General features: G+C 38.1%; 1 protein-coding gene across 1 annotated transcript; it reads right to left on the reverse strand.

Annotated features, from left to right (window-relative positions):
• On the reverse strand, nt 1-18,628 carry LOC139325926 (fibrinogen-like protein 1). The gene is made up of 8 exons (XM_070955972.1): nt 18,605-18,628; nt 12,557-12,646; nt 11,807-12,017; nt 7,481-7,640; nt 6,215-6,312; nt 3,701-3,789; nt 2,722-2,912; nt 1-305 (listed from the first exon to the last, which is right to left on the reverse strand). Exons 1-8 carry the CDS (start codon nt 18,626-18,628, stop codon nt 125-127), a joined length of 1,044 nt encoding a protein of 347 aa, XP_070812073.1. The 3' UTR covers nt 1-124.
• Between the last annotated feature and the right edge of the window lie 1,496 nt (nt 18,629-20,124).

The following is a 20,124-nucleotide window of genomic DNA, read 5'->3' on the forward strand; positions in this document are numbered from 1 at the left end:
TACTGTAGCATGCTCCTTACTGTAAGATTTTTTTCAGTATGCTAAGTCTCAAGCCAAGGACCACATATACAGTAATTTTGGCATGCCTGCTTCTCTTTCTCAAACGTGCATTTAAAAAAAAATCTCAGTTGATTTCACCATTTCCACTCTCTCCATCCAGAAAGGACTGGAACCTGATTTTCATAGCTGTATATTTCAGGGAATACCATAGGCCTCGCCAGGTTGACCAAACCACTCCATTATCAAAGCGACCAGAGTATGTCCCTTTCTTGTAATATCGTCCATTAAGATTTGCTGCATGGCACCTTGTGGAAATGTCAGAGGAAAAAAAAAACCAGAAAAAGATGTTAATGAAAGGCCAGGGAATGGCCCAAATGCAGATTAGTGGATAAAATGATATAAATCTTAATTATCACCAGATATTACATTATGACCAATTGGTCTTAGAATTGTCTTTCAACCAGGTGAACTTTAGTTGCACTGGAGCAGAACCAGGGATTCATTGGGGGTGGGGATGTTCCAACCCAGCTGAAGGGCACCAGATCAAGAAAGTAGCATACACATTTTGTTTAATATGAAAAATTACAATTTAACCAGTTGCCCTTAAATAAAATTGATCATTTTCTATAATAAAACCACATGAGCCGCCACTTGGCCTGTTGCCTGATCTATATTTTCTTGAATTCATGCTATTTCCATTTGGGGCCCTTCAGTTAATGGTAATCTTTTAAATAGAAGGAAGATGGGAAGAAAAGATGGATGAAGGATTGCAGGATTGGAAAAGGAACATATACAATGATCCTTAGTTTCTGAATTTTCAGTATTTCTATATAGATATGACTTTAAAAAATTATCTGCTCTTCCCACAATACTAAAACTAGAGAGAGAGAGAGAGAGAGAGAACCCATTTAAACTAAATGAGTGAAAAGCATTGTATAGGAGGTCTTGCCTCATTTAAAGAATAGAATTCTGGGAATTCACTATCAAAATCTGATCTTCATAACACATGGAGGTACTATGTGCAAGGGTGTCAAACAAAGGAGATTTCTGAAGATATCTAAAAGATAGTTGTTGGTGCTCACCAGAGTGGAAAAGCTTACAAAACTATTTCCAAAGAGTTTGGACTTTACCAGTCAACTGCCAGGCAAACTCTGTAGAAATAGAGGCAATTCATCACCACTGTTACCCTTCCCAGGAGTGGTTGACCAACCAAGATCATAACCAAGGGAAAATCTAAAAAAATCCTAGGGTAATGTCTAAGGAAATAAAATCCTCTCTTGCATCGGTGAATCATGAGCCACCATCAGGAAAACACTGAAGAACAATGGTATATGTTGACAGGATTGTAAGAAGAAATCCACTGCTCTGCCCCCCTTCCCCCCAAAAAACATTCTACAGTTTGCAAAAGAGCACATAGATAAACCAGAATGCTATTGGAAAGAATGTTCGGCGGACAGATAAGACCAAAGCAATCCTTTCCGCTTGATCATATTTGGTAAAAGATAAACAGTGCATTCTAGCATAAGAACCTTATTATCCCATCTATGAAACATAGTAGTGAAAGTATCATGTTTGGGCCTGCTTTGCTGCCTCTGGATCAAGACAGGTTACCATCATTGGTGATGAAACCATGAGTTCCTCTGAATTATATCAGCAAATTCTGTACGAAAGTGTCAGGGTACCTTTCCGTGAACTGAGGCTCAAGAGAAAGTAGATCATGCAGCAAGAAAACAACAATCGCAAGTTGTATGACTGAAGAATGGTTAAAGAAGAAAGTTAATGTTTGGTACGGCCAAGTCAAAGGCCTGATCTTAGACCCATAGAAATGTGGAAGGACCTGAAGCAGACAGTTCAGGAGAGGAAGCCCGACAATATTCGTGACTTGAAACAGTTTTTCAAGGAGGAATGAGCAAATGGGCAAAAATTTCTCCAAGCCAATTATGCAGGGTTGATCAACAGTCTTCAGAAACATTTAGTTGCTGGCAGAGTTATTGCTGCCACATGAGGATACACTGGTTACTGAAACAAAAATTGACATACTTTTGCCTTGCAGCAATTTGTAGCTTTGGGTCATTTTACTCAACAAATCAATGAACAAGTTTAATTGGGTTCTCTTTATCTAGTTTTAGGACGTGTGGAGAACTGATCTATTTTAAGTCTTATTTGGCAAAAGCACTACATAATTTGGCCCACGAAGAGAACCAATGTACTTTTGTTCTCTACATTGCAATTCTCCTTGTTCACCTTTTGCCACGTGAAATTGTGTTAATAATAATTTTTTTTTCTAAACCTGCTTGCATTTGAGCATAGCAGCAATGGAAAGGATGGAGGTTCTTGTGCTCCCCTCCTGAAGACATGGAGATAATGCTAGTGCTTGCAAACTGATTTGTGTTCATCTCTTTTTAAAGTCCACTTTCCCTTTAGGGAAACTGAAGATGGCTCTTTTTTCATCCTTTCCCCCATCCTGAGGGATGAATTAGGCTAAGTGAGGGTGCCTGGTCTCAGATAAATCAGTGAAGTTTCCTAGCTGTGGAGAAGGAGGAAACCTGGATTTCCTTACCTATCTCTGTATCACATTTATTTTTCTCTACAACTGGCAATGGGTATATTTGAGTGTGACACACAAAATCGCAAACCTCCCCAAATTCAGACATTGAGAAGGGAGATCTGCTCAATTGCCTTCTCTTTTGACTTCAAAAGGGTTGCTGCTAATTAACTCACCTGTTAAACCACCAGCCGCATTTGTTCTCTTCTGCGCAGTTGCCTGTTAGGAACCTGTCATGGTCCCGATCAGGAGCAGAGAAGGGCATGCCGTTGAGTGATGCAGACCATTGGCTCTCAAAGTTGCTCCCCCCAGACAAAGCATTCCCGGCAGTCCCGGAATAAATGCCAAACCATAGCCTGTAATTGTTCTGAAGGAAAGCCACAGGACCTCATGTTACTAAGTTTCAAGATTAAGGAGCGAGTCATATGTCACAGACTGCTGCCATCACAAAGTATCACAAAACCTCAGAGCCTAATCACATGGAAGCCAGCTATGCTTAGTCTTGATTAGCACCCAGTTAAAGCTTTTCATGGATTAGGCAGAAATTGGAGCATTCCATAATTCCCACCCAACAATGGCACCGTTTAAATATGGAGCCCCTGCTAGCAGTGTTTAATGGCCCACAAATGAAGACAGCATGCAGATGTTCCCTGCCTCGCCTTTGACCACCTCTCCCAAGCGCCAACAATGCTCTTTTGACCTTCTCAGCCTTTGGAAACGTAGCTTTCTAAATGCCAACCCCTTATTTGACATTTCTGCATTTGAATGGAGGAAAGGATGGCAAGTGGTAATTATGGAGGGAAGGGGAGCCGTTTCCCTGGTGAAGCAGAATGCTTCCATAAGAGTTTCCAAATTATGATATGATTTCACCTCTCTTGAGGGGATCCTAGTGGGTTCTTTAGAATCATTGTTACGATTTTCTGGACTTCTATTCTAGAAGCTCGATTTACCAATAAGACTTTTTTCCCCATGATTTTCAGCTCAAATTGAGTGGAGATTGCTTCAGTTTTCTGTTTATATAGGTCTTTGGTCATATATTTCATTTACTATATTAGCTAATGGGGATCCTGATGACATAGCGTTCTATTGTCTGCCAGCTCTCATATAACAGGTCTATAGGACCATTTATTCATCCGCATAGGTCAAACTACTCACTGTCTCATTCCTGATTTGGAAGTCATCATAAATTGCATATCTTCTCTCTCCATGCCAGTCCATTAGATCAATTTTCAGTGAAATTCCTCCTAGAATATTAAAAAAATTTTTTTTTTCACTAATAAGGGGCATAGCGAACCATTCACTGCAATTTTTGCAAGAGTGAGCAATCTTTCACTTGAGGGACCACATTTTTAAAATATTATTTTTGGTGGATTAGAACTACAGGGCAGGGATGATATTAAGGTGTCATGCAAACAAGACATTTTTAATTGAATTGTTGATGATAAACATTTAAAGTGTGTAAAGCATGACTAAAGGCTTTGTTCTATCTTTTCTCCCTTGAACTTGATGGAAAACTATACAAATTAGTTTTTGTTCTCTCCTGAGAACAGTATCTTTATAGGAGGACTGATAATCCCTAAAAAGATTGAGCTCTACATTATCTAGAGAGGATCAAAAATTAGTATCACCACCTTAATATTGGGCTTAGGAAGCAATTGGTAGCAGCATCTACCTTGTGTTAACCCTGAAGCGAATCTGGCTCGGACCATCTTTGCGGCTTCAGGGTTGCCACTAGATGGGAGGAGGAGGAAATAGATAACTCGGGGTTTGTAGCCTAAACATAAAGTTTTCCTGTGGGAACCAAAGACCTAAAACAGATGGCTGGAAAGAGGAGGAGTAGAGTAACTAAGCAACCTGTCAGCATCTCTATTGGACAATATGATGGATGTCTTGGGGGAAGAGGAGAACTTTCACTTTTAATTGAGTGAAAACTGGGAACTTTCAGAGTCAGTTTTCACCAGTTGTACCAATATGATATATCCAATAAATTGTTCTTTGAGGAATCTACCTGCCTCAGAGTTCTGCTTTCAATGGGTGCATTACTTGGAACGCTGACAACTTCACTAATCACAAAAAAACAAGTAGGATCCAACTTATACAGTCTGTCATCTTATACTCAGATGACAGTCATCCTTGAGTTTTAGACTACTGTAGGATGGAGGTTGAAAAAACATCCTGGAAGAAGGCAATGTCTAGCTGTTTGCATCTTGTTGATAAAAAAACCACATGCGTGTTCAATGATATTCCTAGGAATCAAGCTTGACATGAAAGAAAATTTCAGTCAAACCCAATGAAAATGGTCCCAGACAAACAGTATTATTCAGAAGTAGATGGAACTGAAAGTCTACATCTTGCTAATCCTACATTACATGAATTGGAAGGTATCTTAAAGAAAATCTAGTCCAGCCTACTGGTCAAGGCAGGAATTCAATCAATCCCAACAAGCAGCCATCTAGGTGCCAAATGAAAAATGCCCAATAAAGAGAAAACGGGGACCCACAACATGTCTAAAGGAACTATAGATGCTCAACAGTTGGTGCCATCAGGAAATTCTTTCTAATATTCCACCTAAATCTCCTTCTGTTGCAACTGATTAGTCTTGTTCTGCCCTTGGTTTCAACACAGAACAGGCCTATCCTACCTTGCATACTGTATAACATTTGTAGTATACATTGCTATTGTATCCATCCATAATCTCCTATTTTGCAAACTAAACATGTCCCCCTCCTTTTTTTTTTTTTTACAAGCAAAACATTTATAATGCTTGGTTTCTAGACCCACTGACATCCTGGTAGATTTCATGTGTAATGTGACCTGAGATCCCACTGGCTTTTTTAACTGCTGTATCCCATTCCTTTTTTTTTTTTTTAGGCAGAGAAGAATACATTGCATTCCTAAAGCGATATTAATAGTCTTCCTTACTAACAGAACTAGACCTGTTCTGGCCACTTTAATTATAAATAAGATTATCTGGAGTCACAAAAAATAAGCATGGGCAATGTGACCCATAGAAATCTATACTGGACCCCACCTCTGTTCCCATACTGTATATATCCCATACCAGGTCAAGTCTTGGTAATATACTATTCTCCTGTTCTTCCACACCTAAACGTGCCTAGATTCTCTCATTGCTTGTCCTTGATGTTCGTCAATACTGTGTTCCTTGCTATTTTGTGTGGAGGCAAGAAGAAACTATGAGGTCAAACATATTTCTACCACTATACATAATTTATTCTTAATAGACTCTTCCAGAATGTATCATATCTGCGCACCTTCCGCCGCGCCTTAAAGACCTTACTATTTCACCAGGCCGGCCTGGCCTAATTTTCCCCCTCTTTTATAAAGATTTTTAAAATTTTAAATATCTTTTAGTATTTATATATTCAATTTTAAATTGGTTTTAAAAGTTTGGGGTTTTAAATTTGTCGGGGCCAAAATTATTTAATTTGATTTTATTCTATTTTTTAAATTTTGTATTGTATGTGTTTTTATTGTTTGGCTGTGCACCGCCCTGAGTCCTTCAGGAGTAGGGCGGTATAGAAATCTAATAAAATGAAAATGAAAATGAAAATAAGAGAAATTAAGAAGAACTAAATGTCTGCATTCACTAGTGGGCTAATACAAAACATTGATTTATCTGTGTTTAAATTAATTGATAGGTATCCTTACCATTGAAAAGAAGATCATAAATTTTATCATTACCAAGCCAATATTCATCATTCTTGCCCTGTAATTGTCCAAATCCTTCTTTGTAATCGAGCCATTCTCTGCAACAAAGAGGTATACACGAATTAGGCTCAGTAACTTAGTGCTAAGTAATATGTGATTATAGTATTTTAATGATTATTACCTTTACATCACATCTATTTTTCATGATAGAATTCAAGACAGTGTACATGAGATTTTTTAGGAATATTACTTAGAATTTGCTGTAAAAATGGCAGTTATTGTATGTATTCAGGCCATTCCGTCTGATTACCAGCCAATTGCCTGTAAGCCCCCAATTGGGTTGTGCTAATTTTTTGTTTGATTAATTAATTAATATCTCAGCTGTATTATTTTTAGATAATGGAGATAACATACAGTAGAAAGAACATCATGAGTCAATCATTGTTCATCCACAGCTAAAAAATAAGACCACCAAAAATGTTGTCCATTGTCCTCCCTCTTGAATTACTGCAGAGATACAGGGATAACAAAATTATTCTTTCTGTGCTTTGTATTCAGTGAAATAAAATCCATTTCTAGGGCCTCCCCTTCCACATTTCTACTTTACAATGTCTGCATTTATTTGTGCCTTGTTGAAAAAAAAATCTAAGCAGTTTCTCTGAGAAAAAAATATATTTCTGGTTGTATAGCTGCCTTCTCCATTTAAAGCCTTTTGAATATTGTGAAAATAAAGAATCCCATTTTTGTAACCAAATACATAGCTAAAAAGCTCTAACCACAGTTGTTTGCTCCTACAGAAGCTGAAATAGAGGGAGGTCAGAGGCACAGTATATACAGTATATTGCAACCATTACGGTACAGACACAACACCAAAACTCAGAGCCAGGAACTAAAACAGGAATTTTTGCCACAGGAAAACAGTTGGTCTACAACTCCTGCAGAACTACCATGTTGCAAAAGAAAATATCAGTTTTGCCAGGTCTTCAGATAAACCTGCAACTATAAAGCAACACAATTTGGCTTTTGAAATCCATAATCCTGGAGAGAAACTGAGAATAAGACTTAATTCTAGCTGGGGGATATGTATTCTTGCATTTCATTTGGAAATATATTTTTCTAAATGTGTGTGTGTGATTCATAGCAAATAATGTCTGCAAATTTTATGCACATCTTTGTCTTTGTGTGGGCATTTCTTAATTTGGGATGGCACATAAAGAAGCCGTAAAGTCTTTCCAGGTGAGCTATTAACTACACTCAAAAACTTACCGGTAGAAATTTTCTTTGCCGTTGCACCGCCGTTGAATTACTGTCCAACCACCTCCATCTGACATATCACAGTACACAAGAAAAGGTTCTCTGTCCTGTCGTGGTTTAATTCTATAGTACCCACTTTCTCTTTTTCCTCTGTTAAACAGCATTGCACAATCTAAACAAAGCATCAAAACAAAACAATAATAGCTCCAAATATTGGAACTACATCCAGCAATCCTGCACAGAACAGGAAAATGTTTTTTTTTTTTGTATTCCTTTATTGCCCCAAATTCATAGGATATTACTATACATCTAAATCGTGGATGCATTTATTTAATATCCCATTTTCTCTGAAAGAGCTGAAGATGATATGTAATGACTCCCTCCTCCCATTTTATTGATTTACTTATCAAATACATACACTGCCCATTTCACTTTCTGAGTGGGCGATTTATAAATAAAAGCCATAAAACCACATAAAAAACAGCATTAGAAACAGAATTGAAAACAGAATTGAAAGCAAAGTCTAAAAAGGCAGTGAAAGTGCCCACAAGCCACCACCCATCCCAGGGTTGCTTACTACTCATAGATCCCCATGCTAGCTGGCAGAGCTAGGTCTCCAAGCTTTTCTGAGGGCCAGAAGAATTGGGGGGGGGCTGCCTTATCTCAGGGTTCAGAATGTTCCATAAGGCAGGGGCAACAGAAGAGAAAGCTTTCTTCCTAGACCCCACCAGTTAAAATTCTTTACTGATGGGTTCCATAACAACCACCCTCTGAGGTAAGCTGGAACAGAGTGACTGGCCTTAAATCATCCATTGAGCTTCCACGCCAGAGAGTGGACTTGAATTTGAGTCTCCTTGATGCCACACTTGGCCAGTACATCCTCCTGGCTGGGCAATTCCCAATTCAGGTGGTTATGGAGACTCTCCATCTCATCCCTAGTTTTTAGAACATCTGAAAGAAAATCACTGCTTTTCAATGATGTGACTTTTCCTTCTTTGGGGCCCAAAGAAAGGGTGGCACGGGTGAGCAAAGCTTGAGATGAAAGACATCCAATCAATTCCTTTGAATCTTCCAGTGTGTGCTCAGACCATCCATTGCTTTCCCAGGCAAATAAAACTGAAACATATCCCAGAGGTACTTTTCAAAAGACAACTGGAATTTCTTGCCTTTTTCCTTGAAAACATTTTGCTTCTCATCCAAGATGCTTCTTCAGTTCCGAAGAAACTTCTTAGATGAGAAGCAAAACTTTTTCAAGGAAAAAAACCAAGAAAGCCCAATTGCCTTTTGAAAAGCACCTTTGAGACAACCATCACCTGGATGATTGAGAATCTCCATAAACATTTAAAATTGAAACTGTTATGTCCTTATAAGGACATCCGCCGGGGGATTGGTCACTTCCACTGGCAGGAAGTTTGAACAGCTGTCATTGGCCGGCTGGCTGGCCCGAGCAGAATATAAGGAGGCTCGGGAGCCACTGCCGGCAGTCTGTTTTTCACCATTCTAATAAAGTGCTGAATGGACCAGAGCTGAGTCGTGTTTCTTTCCAGCGCCGATCTAACAGAAACAGTTAAAAAGTGTAGCTCATGGTCTCAAAAAGATTGACTATACCTTATTAAAAGCTACAAGTGAATAATTAGATTTTGTGGAAGAGGAATCTGAACACTGATTTGTTTTGTATGTCCCATTTGTTCGAATACCAATCCTAATTCTGGTGTAGACACAGATAAACCATAGTTATTTAAATTTATTCATAAGATTTATATCAGACACACAGAACGTTTTCAGTCCCATTTTGGGAAAGATTTCAAAAGCCGTACTTCCACTCTGATACAGCCAATGTTAAAGCAGATAGAGCCCTTCTCTGAAAAACGATCCTTCTAAATCTAAAACAAACAACAATTGCATAATCTTTCTCCCAAATTCTCAAGAACATAATTTGAAGATGCTGCCTTTCTACATGCCTTCTCAGTGGCAAGGTCCGCTTCCTTAGAAAGTATACAGCACTATCTTAGTCCCGGCAAATCTCTTTTATTCATACGGCTGTGAATTATTGTCATTCCCAGTCCGAAAGGCTTCTCAAACAGTCTTGTTTACAAACACTCACTTTATCTCCCTTGGAATGCTGCCAGAGAACTAACTGCTACATGCAGGGCAAGGCCAAACTTAGCACAGAGTCAAACAGAACTTTCCCAAAGCTTTTACCAACCAGATTAACTAATTGCTTCCTGCAAAAGCTCATGTCCTGATTGCTTTTTTATCTTATGGGAGGGGCCAATCATCTCCAAGCCTTACTCCTAAATCGACCCTGTTTTCTTAATTACCTCCTGAGGTCCGGACCATCCCCACCCTATTGGCCTTCCGAAAAGTGGTGAAGACCTGGCTTTTCCGGCAGGCCTGGGGCCGTTGATCTTGCTCTTGTGATCTGGCGAGATCCGGCCATGAATGCCATGAATGAGTTTTTAATGTTTTTAATTTTTAAATGTTTTTTTATAATGATTTTTTTAAAATGTATTATGAGCCTCCCTGAGTCTTCGGAGAGAGGCGGCATATAAATTGAATTAATTAAATTAAATTAAATTGTTCCTGTCTTCTGACAGCTCTGCGCATGCGCACACTGGGAACAGGCTCTCACTGTTCTTCTGCCTCGCTGATGTCAGGCTCTGGAGGCAGCAAAGAACTACCAGATGGCCTTGGCCACCTCTCTGCCTCTGACTCAGAGCCCTCGTCTGAGCCTTTCCCCAGACTACAGGACTGGCCCACATTCCTCCCCAACCTCCTCACTGTTCAAATCTGCTGTCAGCTCTCCTGGCTGCTGGTGGGGCACAACACAATCACCAGAATAAACATTTCGTGTGGGATTACATTTCCAGGTAAGCAAAATTTTGCAAAGTAAAAACAAATGAAAGCAAAGAACTATAGCTAAATATAGTTTACATTTAAAGCACTCACCATATTTTTCTATCTTGATAAATCATTCTTGCTTCTGCCACATCCATACTTAGCTTCTATACACCGCCTACTAAACTTTCCAGTTCTCTTATTTGAAAATTTCATCCATTGGACCCAACAACCACTTTATTGAGTGTTTATCTCAATCTATTCATTTTGTTTTCATATAGTGTATTCCTTTAGTTATTAGATCCTCGTTCGTTCTATCAGTCAAAACCACCTTAACATATTTCTTTCAGACTGGTCATTCTCCCTTTTGTACTTGATCCACACTCATTCATCAACAACTCTTGGTCTTATGTTTGGCTTCACCACATTCACTTCTTGAACAATCCATTCCTATTGTGTTTAGCTTGCTTTTATGTTTCTTAAGACCTGCCCAACTCTCACGATATAGGCAGAATTTCACTCTTATTCAAGCTTTTTTGTTTCTTTAACAAGCATTTTTTTCTTGCAACAGATTACGTAGTACTACTTGCCATCTTTCTATCAAGATTTATACTGTTTAAAATCTCTCATTTTCCCATCTTTAGTAAATGTTTTTTCAAAGTATACAAATTAAACTTTTCAGTCATACAGTGGTACCTCGGTGCTCATCAGTAATTCGTTCTGGAAGACACGTCAAATACTAAAACCAGTGGGTACTGAGAAAACTGTGTGACTTACCACATGACCCACTATTTTGGCTAGAAGAATAAAATAGAATATCAGAGTTGGAAGGGACCTTGGAGGTCTTCATATCCATCCCTCTGCTTAGAAATAGACAGTCACTAGGTAGCCGGACATCAGCCAGTTCTTCCTTGCATGTCGACTACCAGGAGAAAGATTAGCGCCAGGATAAGATTTCTGCTTCAAAATGCATCATATTTGACGAGTTTTGAAGGGGAGGTATGACTGTATATTCTATTTTCTTTGTGAACAACTATATATACCTTTGTTACATTAATTTCCGGAGCTACACACCTCATCTGCATCATACAATTTTTCTAATGTTTGCTGCAAATCATTTGGGTTCCCACTGGTCAATATAGCCATCCCCAATTAATTGCTCTCAGGGCATTTTGGACTACAAATCCCTACTTCTCCAGGAAATATGGCTCTTAGGATGTTTGGAACAGAAAAAAAAAAAGAATAATAGTTGGAAGAGACCTTGGAGGTCTTCTGGTCCAACCCTCTGCTCAAGCAGGAAACCCTATATCATTTCAGACAAATGGTTGTCCAGTCTCTTCTTAAAAACCTCCAGTGTTGGAACACCCACAACTTCTGAAGCCATGTTGTTCAACTGATTGGTCTAACTGTCATAATATGCCTGAAAACCAAGAGTCCAAAGAAGGCTATCCTAACAAGATAATTCTCAAGAAAGACAGATATATCCCCTAAATAGTGTACCTTGATCATAGACTAAGAGACTTCCACTAGTTATGGGCAAAAATATATCCAGAGGTACCATCTTCCTGGCAGAGAAAACTTTGCTTTTTCTTCTGTGATAGTTGTTCCCCAGCAAGTCTTTCAACTGAAATTCGCATAACTGGAATAAATCTTGAAGCATTTTCAACTTCTTCTGTAGTTTGCTGTTTTCTAAGAGGCATTCCTCCTTTTTCTGAAAGTAAGCGGAAAAATATTCGCCTGAAGAACACATCTATTTTTAACTTTGTATTTAGAGTAAGATAAAGGTTCCTAACACGATCCTCAGCCTTGATTGTTCAATCTATGGTAGTTATGGTCATTCAGCAATAGGATGCCAGTAGGGTTAGTGTACACGCATAGTGTATGTGTGTGTGTGTGTGTGTGTGTGTGTGTGTCCCTGCACATGCATGTGTGTGCTAGCCCATACCATGTAGGACTTTTTCATATTGAAGGCAGCATGATTGAAAAAGGGAGCAGGCTGAAGTCTTATACACCACAACAGAGAATTGCTCATTATTGAACAAGTGAACGACAGGTGCGTTTATTATATATTTAGATTTAAATGTAAATCTATTATAATCCTCAGCAATGGCTTCAGTGTGGACCAAATCAAAAAAGCTAACTCTCCTTGAATTGAGAAAATTTCCAAATATTCAGCAATTTTATAGCCACTCAGGATTCTTTTCTTGGTGTTAGTAGAAAACCCATCACATGTATCCAGCTTCTACGTACCGAGAGTCGTGGTGCAGGTGAACAAAATGGTCCAAGGAACAGGAACAGCAGCAGAAGCAGCTGAATCATTGGGATATTCATTTGACAGAGCTGGGAGGTGAAAGGGGAGGACAGGGATATCTTGTATTACATGCTGACAATAACTTATTTTCTAACCTTTTCCTTTTTGACATTGAGAGGGCTATCCCCATGCCTTCTCTTCCCCTTGTTTCTCTAGATGATAACTAATTAAAGCATGTGCTTTGGCACAGTTTTATTTCTTTTTATTTTTACATCTTTTATTTTCTATTTATTTGCAGTATTAAAAAAGAGGAAAGCGTTATTAGTTTTGGTTTTGTTGCTGTGCTTTGCCATTAACATTTTGCATTTCCTACACACTTCCCACCGGGTGGCAGCAGAGATGCAGAAGTCTTTTTACTGTATTTGCTTTGACACCAGCATTCTTCAGTATATCTATAATTCAAATTTCTTGGGTAGTTTGTTAAGACAGAAACCAAGCTTGCTGTCATAAATTATCCTCTGCAGATTTGGATGCCAGTTTCTGCTTGGAGATTCTCTAACAGGACTCAGATTAATTTATAGTTCATCTGGTGTGCAAGGCAATCTCAGATTCTCCTCAACTTCTTGCTGTTTATTCATCTGCTCAAATCATCTCCAGCTACAGCACAGCAATCCTTAGATTTATAGGCAGACAGTATTGCTATCTGATTCTATTCCAAAGTGATTGAGATATAAAGCATCACAGCCAAAGGAACACAGGGAGAAAAGCAACTTCCTTTTTTATTTGCTATAGCAGCAATAGGATTTTCACTATGATATGTTGCCATACTGGTTGCTTAGCTGATCTCCAAATATTTGTGTTGACATATTGCACTCAATGTAAACCTTAATGTGATTTAGGGAGGATACATGAACCTAAGCCTTTGAGATGCTGATCACCTGATACGTATAATTTGTGGGCTGGCTGTACTCATCTTGGTGCCAGCTTGCCAGACAATTGATCAACTTCCTATCAGCAATCAGTAAATTGTATTTGCACAAAATGCAAAATGTTAATCATGCCTCAAACACCACAGAATATGCCACAGAATATACAAAATGAAAACCACAACAGGTCATAGCTTATTATTCTTCCTACAAACTTCATTTTGTCTGGGGCTTCCTGTTTTATTCATTTAGCTTTGCTAGGGGCAAAAACAACCATCCCATTAGGGAGAAAAACCATCATTGTACGAAAATAGGGATGAACTGGTTCTCATGCAACACTCATGACATTCATGAGACTGGAGGGATATTTTACATACAGGGGTCTTCATTATTTTGACCATCAATTCTACTCTGCAAGTAAGCATTGTCCAGTCATTTTTAATTTCTCAGGTTGGTTCTGGAATTAAGAGAGGCCCAGTGGCAAATCATAATTTCAAGGAAACATTTTCAGAAAACATAGATTTATTCATGGTCTCATGAATGTCATGAGTGTTGTATGAGGACCTGTTGACGAACTGAAACCTTTTCATATACTGATGTACAGTACTAAGTTTATAGAGAGTCAAAATGAAAATAGGCATATGATGTACCATTAAGCATTAATGTATTAAACTTTACTGCAAAATAAATCTACTTGAGAAACAGATACAAAATAAAAATACAATAGTTAATGTCCACGCATTACAGAAATCAAAAACTCCACAAACCATATTATGTTTTAGCACAAGATGTGAATAGCAATAGAAATAGCCCTTACTTACTGTATATACTGCTTCACAGCGCTTTACAATCCTAAGTGGTTTACAAAGTCAACATATTGCCCCCAACAATCTGGGTTCTCATTTTGCCAATCTCGGAAGGATGGAAGGTTGAGTCAACCTTGAGCCACTTAGGATCAAATTGCTGGCAGTTGGCAGAGTTTGCCTGCAATACTGCAATACTACATTCTAACCACTGCACCACCACAGCTCAATACCCAATGAGGAATTCTGTAGGTTCCACTGCACCTCCCTTATTATGCTTCCCTAGTTCAAGTATACAGTACTCATTATATGGGCAATTACATGATTGAATCCATTCCTCTGACAGCTTATAGCACAAGCCTATGTGTGTAAGTACTTCCCACTGATAAGTGGTTAGATGATTGCAGCCTTCTTGTCTATGAGGCAAATCTATATTTCTGCCAATGCTTTATACATTTTGACCGAAACCATAGACTACTTCAGATATTATGCAAACCACATTTGTACTGAGTAAGAGCATATAACTGCAGCCATTTATGGGTTCCCTTGGTAAAGTTTTTATATGACATATTAGAAAACAACATATGTTGTGTCCCTACAAAAATGCAGAGACTGTATCTGAACAGGGAAAAAAAAGTATGACCGGAGTAGACCTATGTACTCTGTGATTAGACCCAAAACATTGTGATCATAACACACTCAGAACATTTTGTTCTTTCCCAAGATAGCCATTTTTAAATTCTGAAAGCCTTTCAAATTGTGCCTGCCAAAGTTACTCCCTTTTCCAGGAATAGACAAAATTCAGAGTAAATCTCTTCTCAGCTAATTACAATAATGACCTCTAAATATTAGTTTACTCATGAAGCTCTGAATAGCATTTAAACCAAATAGCATTTGCACCTATTCTTCTGGCAATAATGTAAATTACATAAATGTGCTCCCCTTTTTAAAAAAAGAAGATGAACTTTTAACAAGTAATATTATCATTAGCCTATTTCATAAACAACAAAATTCTCAGAAGGCAGTTGTTTCACTGCTCTCAGTGGTTTTGACTGCAAAGTGAACATACTGGCCAAGTTCACTTAGGCTGTTTAAAATATGTATAGTTTTAGCTTAGAATATTATGTGTGAAATCAGTAGGGACTTTACATGTGATATATAGTCTGAACCAGCCAATCTTTCCTTTCCCCCACCCTCTCTCTTCTACATGAAAACAGACTTAGAATAATATTAATATATTAAAGGCAACACATAGCATGAATTTATAAAATAAAAATAAGAAAAGGTAGATGACAGCTTTCAAATAATGCTATGAAGAAAACTAAGCAGATTAACTTCAGATATAAAAACCTAACTTTTGAGTTTAGTTGCTTGCTTGTCAACATTTCAGTACCCAACTAGGTAATATCATCAGTAAAAGTGACTGTGGGGTTTGTTCCTATACAGTAGTTTGCCCAGCCAGTATTGGTGGGATTATGGTTTTCTCCTTGGTAGTTCCTCGATTAGGATATTGTTTTCTGCTTGGTTGTTTGTCTGGTGTTAATCCCTGTTTATCTGGATCTTGGCTGCTAAAGAGAACGTGCTCACGTCTTTTTGTTTCCTTCTTAACTTTTTTGTTGTCTCTTGTGTCTAAATATGGTTTATTTCTGTGTGTCTATTGATAGCTGAAGTGTAGATTTAAAGTTTCCTTACTTGACCATATGTGTTCCAGCACCTTAACCATAAGTGCACCTTAATTACATCAGTAATGTCTGCAAGGTGTGCAATATTGCAGAGATATCAAAAGTAGCAAGATGTCAGGTAGGGAGTCACAATTCAAGCCCTACTCCTTTGATCGTACTTTTGTCATTGCTGCACATACAAAAGGGGCAAGGCTTGGATCAGGATGACACATTCACCATTTTGTTAGTTTTGACACCCTCTCTTGCTCCCTTCCTCACTGCATAACAGTATTCCCACTAGAAAGAAGTTGAGCATTGGGCTTCAATGATGCTCTTCATTAAACCTAGGCAACGCTTCAATTCTCCCCAAAAATGCTTTGGGGGCTATGTCTTTTCTCAAAATCAGCAGCAAGTAGCTGCATGATGTTAGGAAAAGGGCTGCTGTTTTAAAAAGTTGCAAGCAGATTTTACCTACATTCTCCTGAACAGAACATATTTTTTGAAAACAAATCCAAGGCATTGAATATTTCTAATATGTGTTTTCTCAGCATTTCAGTAAAATCATAAAGGCCAATCCCCCTCCATTGAGCTGTACTGTATATAACATGATTAGGAAAAATGTGGTTGCCAGGTGTTGATGAACTGTAAGGCCTATCACCCCCAATCATTAGCAATGCTGATCTAACAGACTTAAGATCTCATTCTGTTGAGAAGATACAGTGGTTTCTGATTTCTTAATTCTTCCACTTTGTTTTGTTCAAGTTACTTTTATTCGAGCAATTAATTTCATACCTTTCAGATGTGTTGAACCTCAGCTCCCATGGAAGGCAAAGCAAGTATACAAAATAAGGTAAAAATTCTTATTCTGAGCTCCAGACCAGATCATTACATGTCAATTTTCTTGACAGAAATACGTAAGTGATTTGTCTTCTTGCAGGTTTTTTTAAAAATTTCCTAAATCTGACCTACGGTCCTAGAATTCTTAGTGGTCTCCCATTCAGTACCAACCAGGCCCAAGCCCGCTTTTTGGGAAACCAGCCACTGTGTAAAATAAATAGGAGCCTTCGTGTTAGTAACAGATACCACTAAATCTATGCAGCAACAAGGACAACAACAACAATAGGAAGAAAGAATAACAAAACACAAGAGGAAAGCAAATTATGGAAATTCTATCCTCTACCTTTCGAAATGTGACCTAGATTCTTAGCCATTAATGCTGTAGAATTGAATGCAGCTGATTTGACTCTTTTTAAAAATATTATGTGAAAATTAATTACATACTAAAAGCTTCCCTCTGTCTCTTTTGTCTTTTTTATTTTCCTTATTTCTTCCATCTTGCCAACAACTTGGCCAATGATATTCCTGTGTCTTAGCGGCTGCAGCAGCTCTCAGCTTGGATAGAAACTGGTTGCAATAAACATACCAACCGCACCCCAATTGAGTAACTTGGCTTGTTATTGAGGACAGAAATATTTTGCTGGATAGAAACATTATAGTGTGGACCAGCATCTGTTTCAAATCAGCGAATAATAAAAATAGATACTGGATGTTTCTGCAAATTTAGAGAATGAATCTGTACTGCAACTCACTGGTGTTAGTCTCCCAGACTGTAAATATGGGATTGCCTCAGCAATATTTACTTTAGGCATTCATTATACTGCACACTTATCAGAGGAAACCCTCCTTAACATAGTAAACATATATATGATCATGCTATTAATTAATTTAGAGAGCTTGTAGTAGACATGAATTCTTGTGGCTTTCCTCTTCACACTTTCCAGCTACTCCTAAATGTTGGCTCCACATTCAATGAAAATTTATATGGGAGTACAGGATTTCACAGACTGGACACAGACAATATCTGTACTTTCAGGGAGATCTTTCAAATGATAACATGCTGATAGGCTTCAGAAATATCTTGTAGTGACAGAACAGTAAAACTACTTAATTCTGTTCTAACCAATGCAAATTACAGTCCACATGTATATCCTGAGGTAATAAGATACGGACTTTAATGAAACCAGAGTTAAGACCAAATTCCTTAATACAAAGTGCAGTCACTTTTCTCCTGGCATTTCCTTAAGCACCATCTACTATAAATTGTGCTTCCCCCTCACTTTTATATAGTAGTGTAGAAAAGTTTAAAGTCCTATATCCCGATCCATTGAAGAATATACAGCAGAGCCTCAAAATTACTATAACCAAGGGAAAATGCTACAGTTTGATGGCAATAATACATTTATTTTTAAAAAGTGATTAAATGTCAGATTTTATTTATTTATATCTGCCTTTATTATTTTTACAAATAATTCAAGGTGGTGAACATAACCAACACACATTCCTCCTTCTATTTTCCCCACAACAACAACAACTCTATGAGTTGGATTGAGCTGAGAATCAGTGACTGGCTGAAGGTCACTCAGTTGGCTTTCATGGCTAAGATGGGACTTTAACTCAGAGTTTCCTATTTTTTAGCTTGGTGTCCTAACCAAACTAGCTCATTCCCTCAAATTGTATAAGCAAATTAGGAAATATTCACAGGTTGTAAAAATGAGTACTATAAATCTATCTGAGAGCTTTTTTATAATTAAAGATAAAACAAATTGAAAACGAACGTATACAAATGTGGTAGAAAGATGTAAATGAAAAAAGCTTACCCTATTTGTCATGGTTTGATGCATTCAAGTGCTTGAGCAACTGAAGATGCATGAATTTTGCTTCTTCTGTAGAGATAGTGTGCATGCTTCCCTATCTTCTTCCCTCCCTACCCTGTCAACAAATATAAATTTATATGTAGGAAAATCAAAAATATGTCAAAGGTTTTATTAGAAATACGTTCAGCTCCCTCTACTGACAATAAAGGGCACAAACTCTGGAAATTTTAGAAAAAAATCTTAAATGACATAGGTGCTTCAATATGCAGAAAGAAGAGAATTTGAGTTTTTGTCCTTTCACTGGAAAAAGAGGATAGGAAGGGAGAAGAAAACAGAGAGAACATGACAAATAAAGGCCAAATCCTCTGTGGCTGTAATACTTCTGAAAGTCAGTGTGGTGTACAGATTAAGATATTGGATTAGAAGTGAGATATCCATGTTTAATATTCTCTTAGTCATTTATGTTCATGTAATAGTTTTCTCAAGTCAGTTTCTTAGCCCAGATTCAAGTTCTACTTATCTTAATAAATCTTGGTAAATCTTCCTCCTGTCCTTCAAGTTCATTCCCTACTCCCTCTACACAGTTTAACCCTATCTAGAAATGCAAAACTTCCAGACATTAAGAAAGCACTTTGACAGCATAATCTGGATGGCCTGGGGCAGAAATGAATAATTTTAGCAGAGGGCTGAAGCTGAATCTCTCCCCCCCCCTCCCCAAACACCAACTGAAAGCAACAATGGAAGAAGTCAGGGTCTCCTGCTCCCAGCCCCCTCAGCTGGCCCAGAATCAATTGTAAAGCCATTGACAGATCAAGAATGGCCAGGACAGGTACACTCCTCCAAACTGAGCTCTTCAAAGGTCATCCAAAAGTGTGATTAGTGCCATATCTGTGCTATATCCCAACCTGAACTCTGACTGCTATGGGTCCAGATGCTTCCTACAGAGTTATTTGAAGTTGCAGGCCTACCAGCACCTTCTCACCTACTTTCCCTAAAGACAGGGGGAGCCACTCCATCCTAAAAGGGGACATTTACTACCACTTGACATAGCTAAATATCGCCTCCTGAGAGACCATAACATGCCAGGAGGGAGATGAATATAACTTTCAAATAGTAGGATTCAATGTCCCACAGACTCTGTAACCAAAACAGACTCAGCCCAGATAAACAGACATAACTGGACACTTCAATGAAATAGAAGCTTTTATCCTTCCATAGCATGGACTAATTCAGTCTTATAATAATGTAGCTTCCGTGTGAGGTTGTTACTATAGAACCATTCTGCTTCTCAAACTGACATATGTAGGAAATCCAAATATTGCTGTTTTTAATTTATATTCTACAAAGTATTTCCATCAATGAGCAAGACAGAAAAACCATAAATATTTTTGAACGGTAATAAAAGGAAACGTCTGTTTGAAAACTCTTCCAATCTTATTTAAATTACTGTAATTAATTAATGGGTATGGCTCTATATTGTTGAAAGGGGGTTAGGTTTTTAGTATTTATTGGCTCAGAAGTGA

This window comes from Pituophis catenifer, unplaced genomic scaffold, assembly GCF_029215685.1.
Source record: "Pituophis catenifer annectens isolate HBS135680 unplaced genomic scaffold, rPitCat1.0.hap2 SCAF_1, whole genome shotgun sequence".
Classification (NCBI taxonomy): Eukaryota; Metazoa; Chordata; class Lepidosauria; order Squamata; family Colubridae; genus Pituophis; species Pituophis catenifer.

Excerpts from the sequence above, each read along its gene's own strand:
- LOC139325926 (XM_070955972.1), bottom strand. The coding sequence starts at position 18,628 with ATGCATCAAACCATGACAAATAGG. Across the intron at positions 12,647-18,604 it reads ATCAAACCATGACAAATAGG|CTCTGTCAAATGAATATCCC; the intron begins GTAAGCTTTTTT and ends TTCACCTCCCAG. Across the intron at positions 2,913-3,700 it reads TCCAAATCAGGAATGAGACA|AACAATTACAGGCTATGGTT; the intron begins GTGAGTAGTTTG and ends GCTTTCCTTCAG.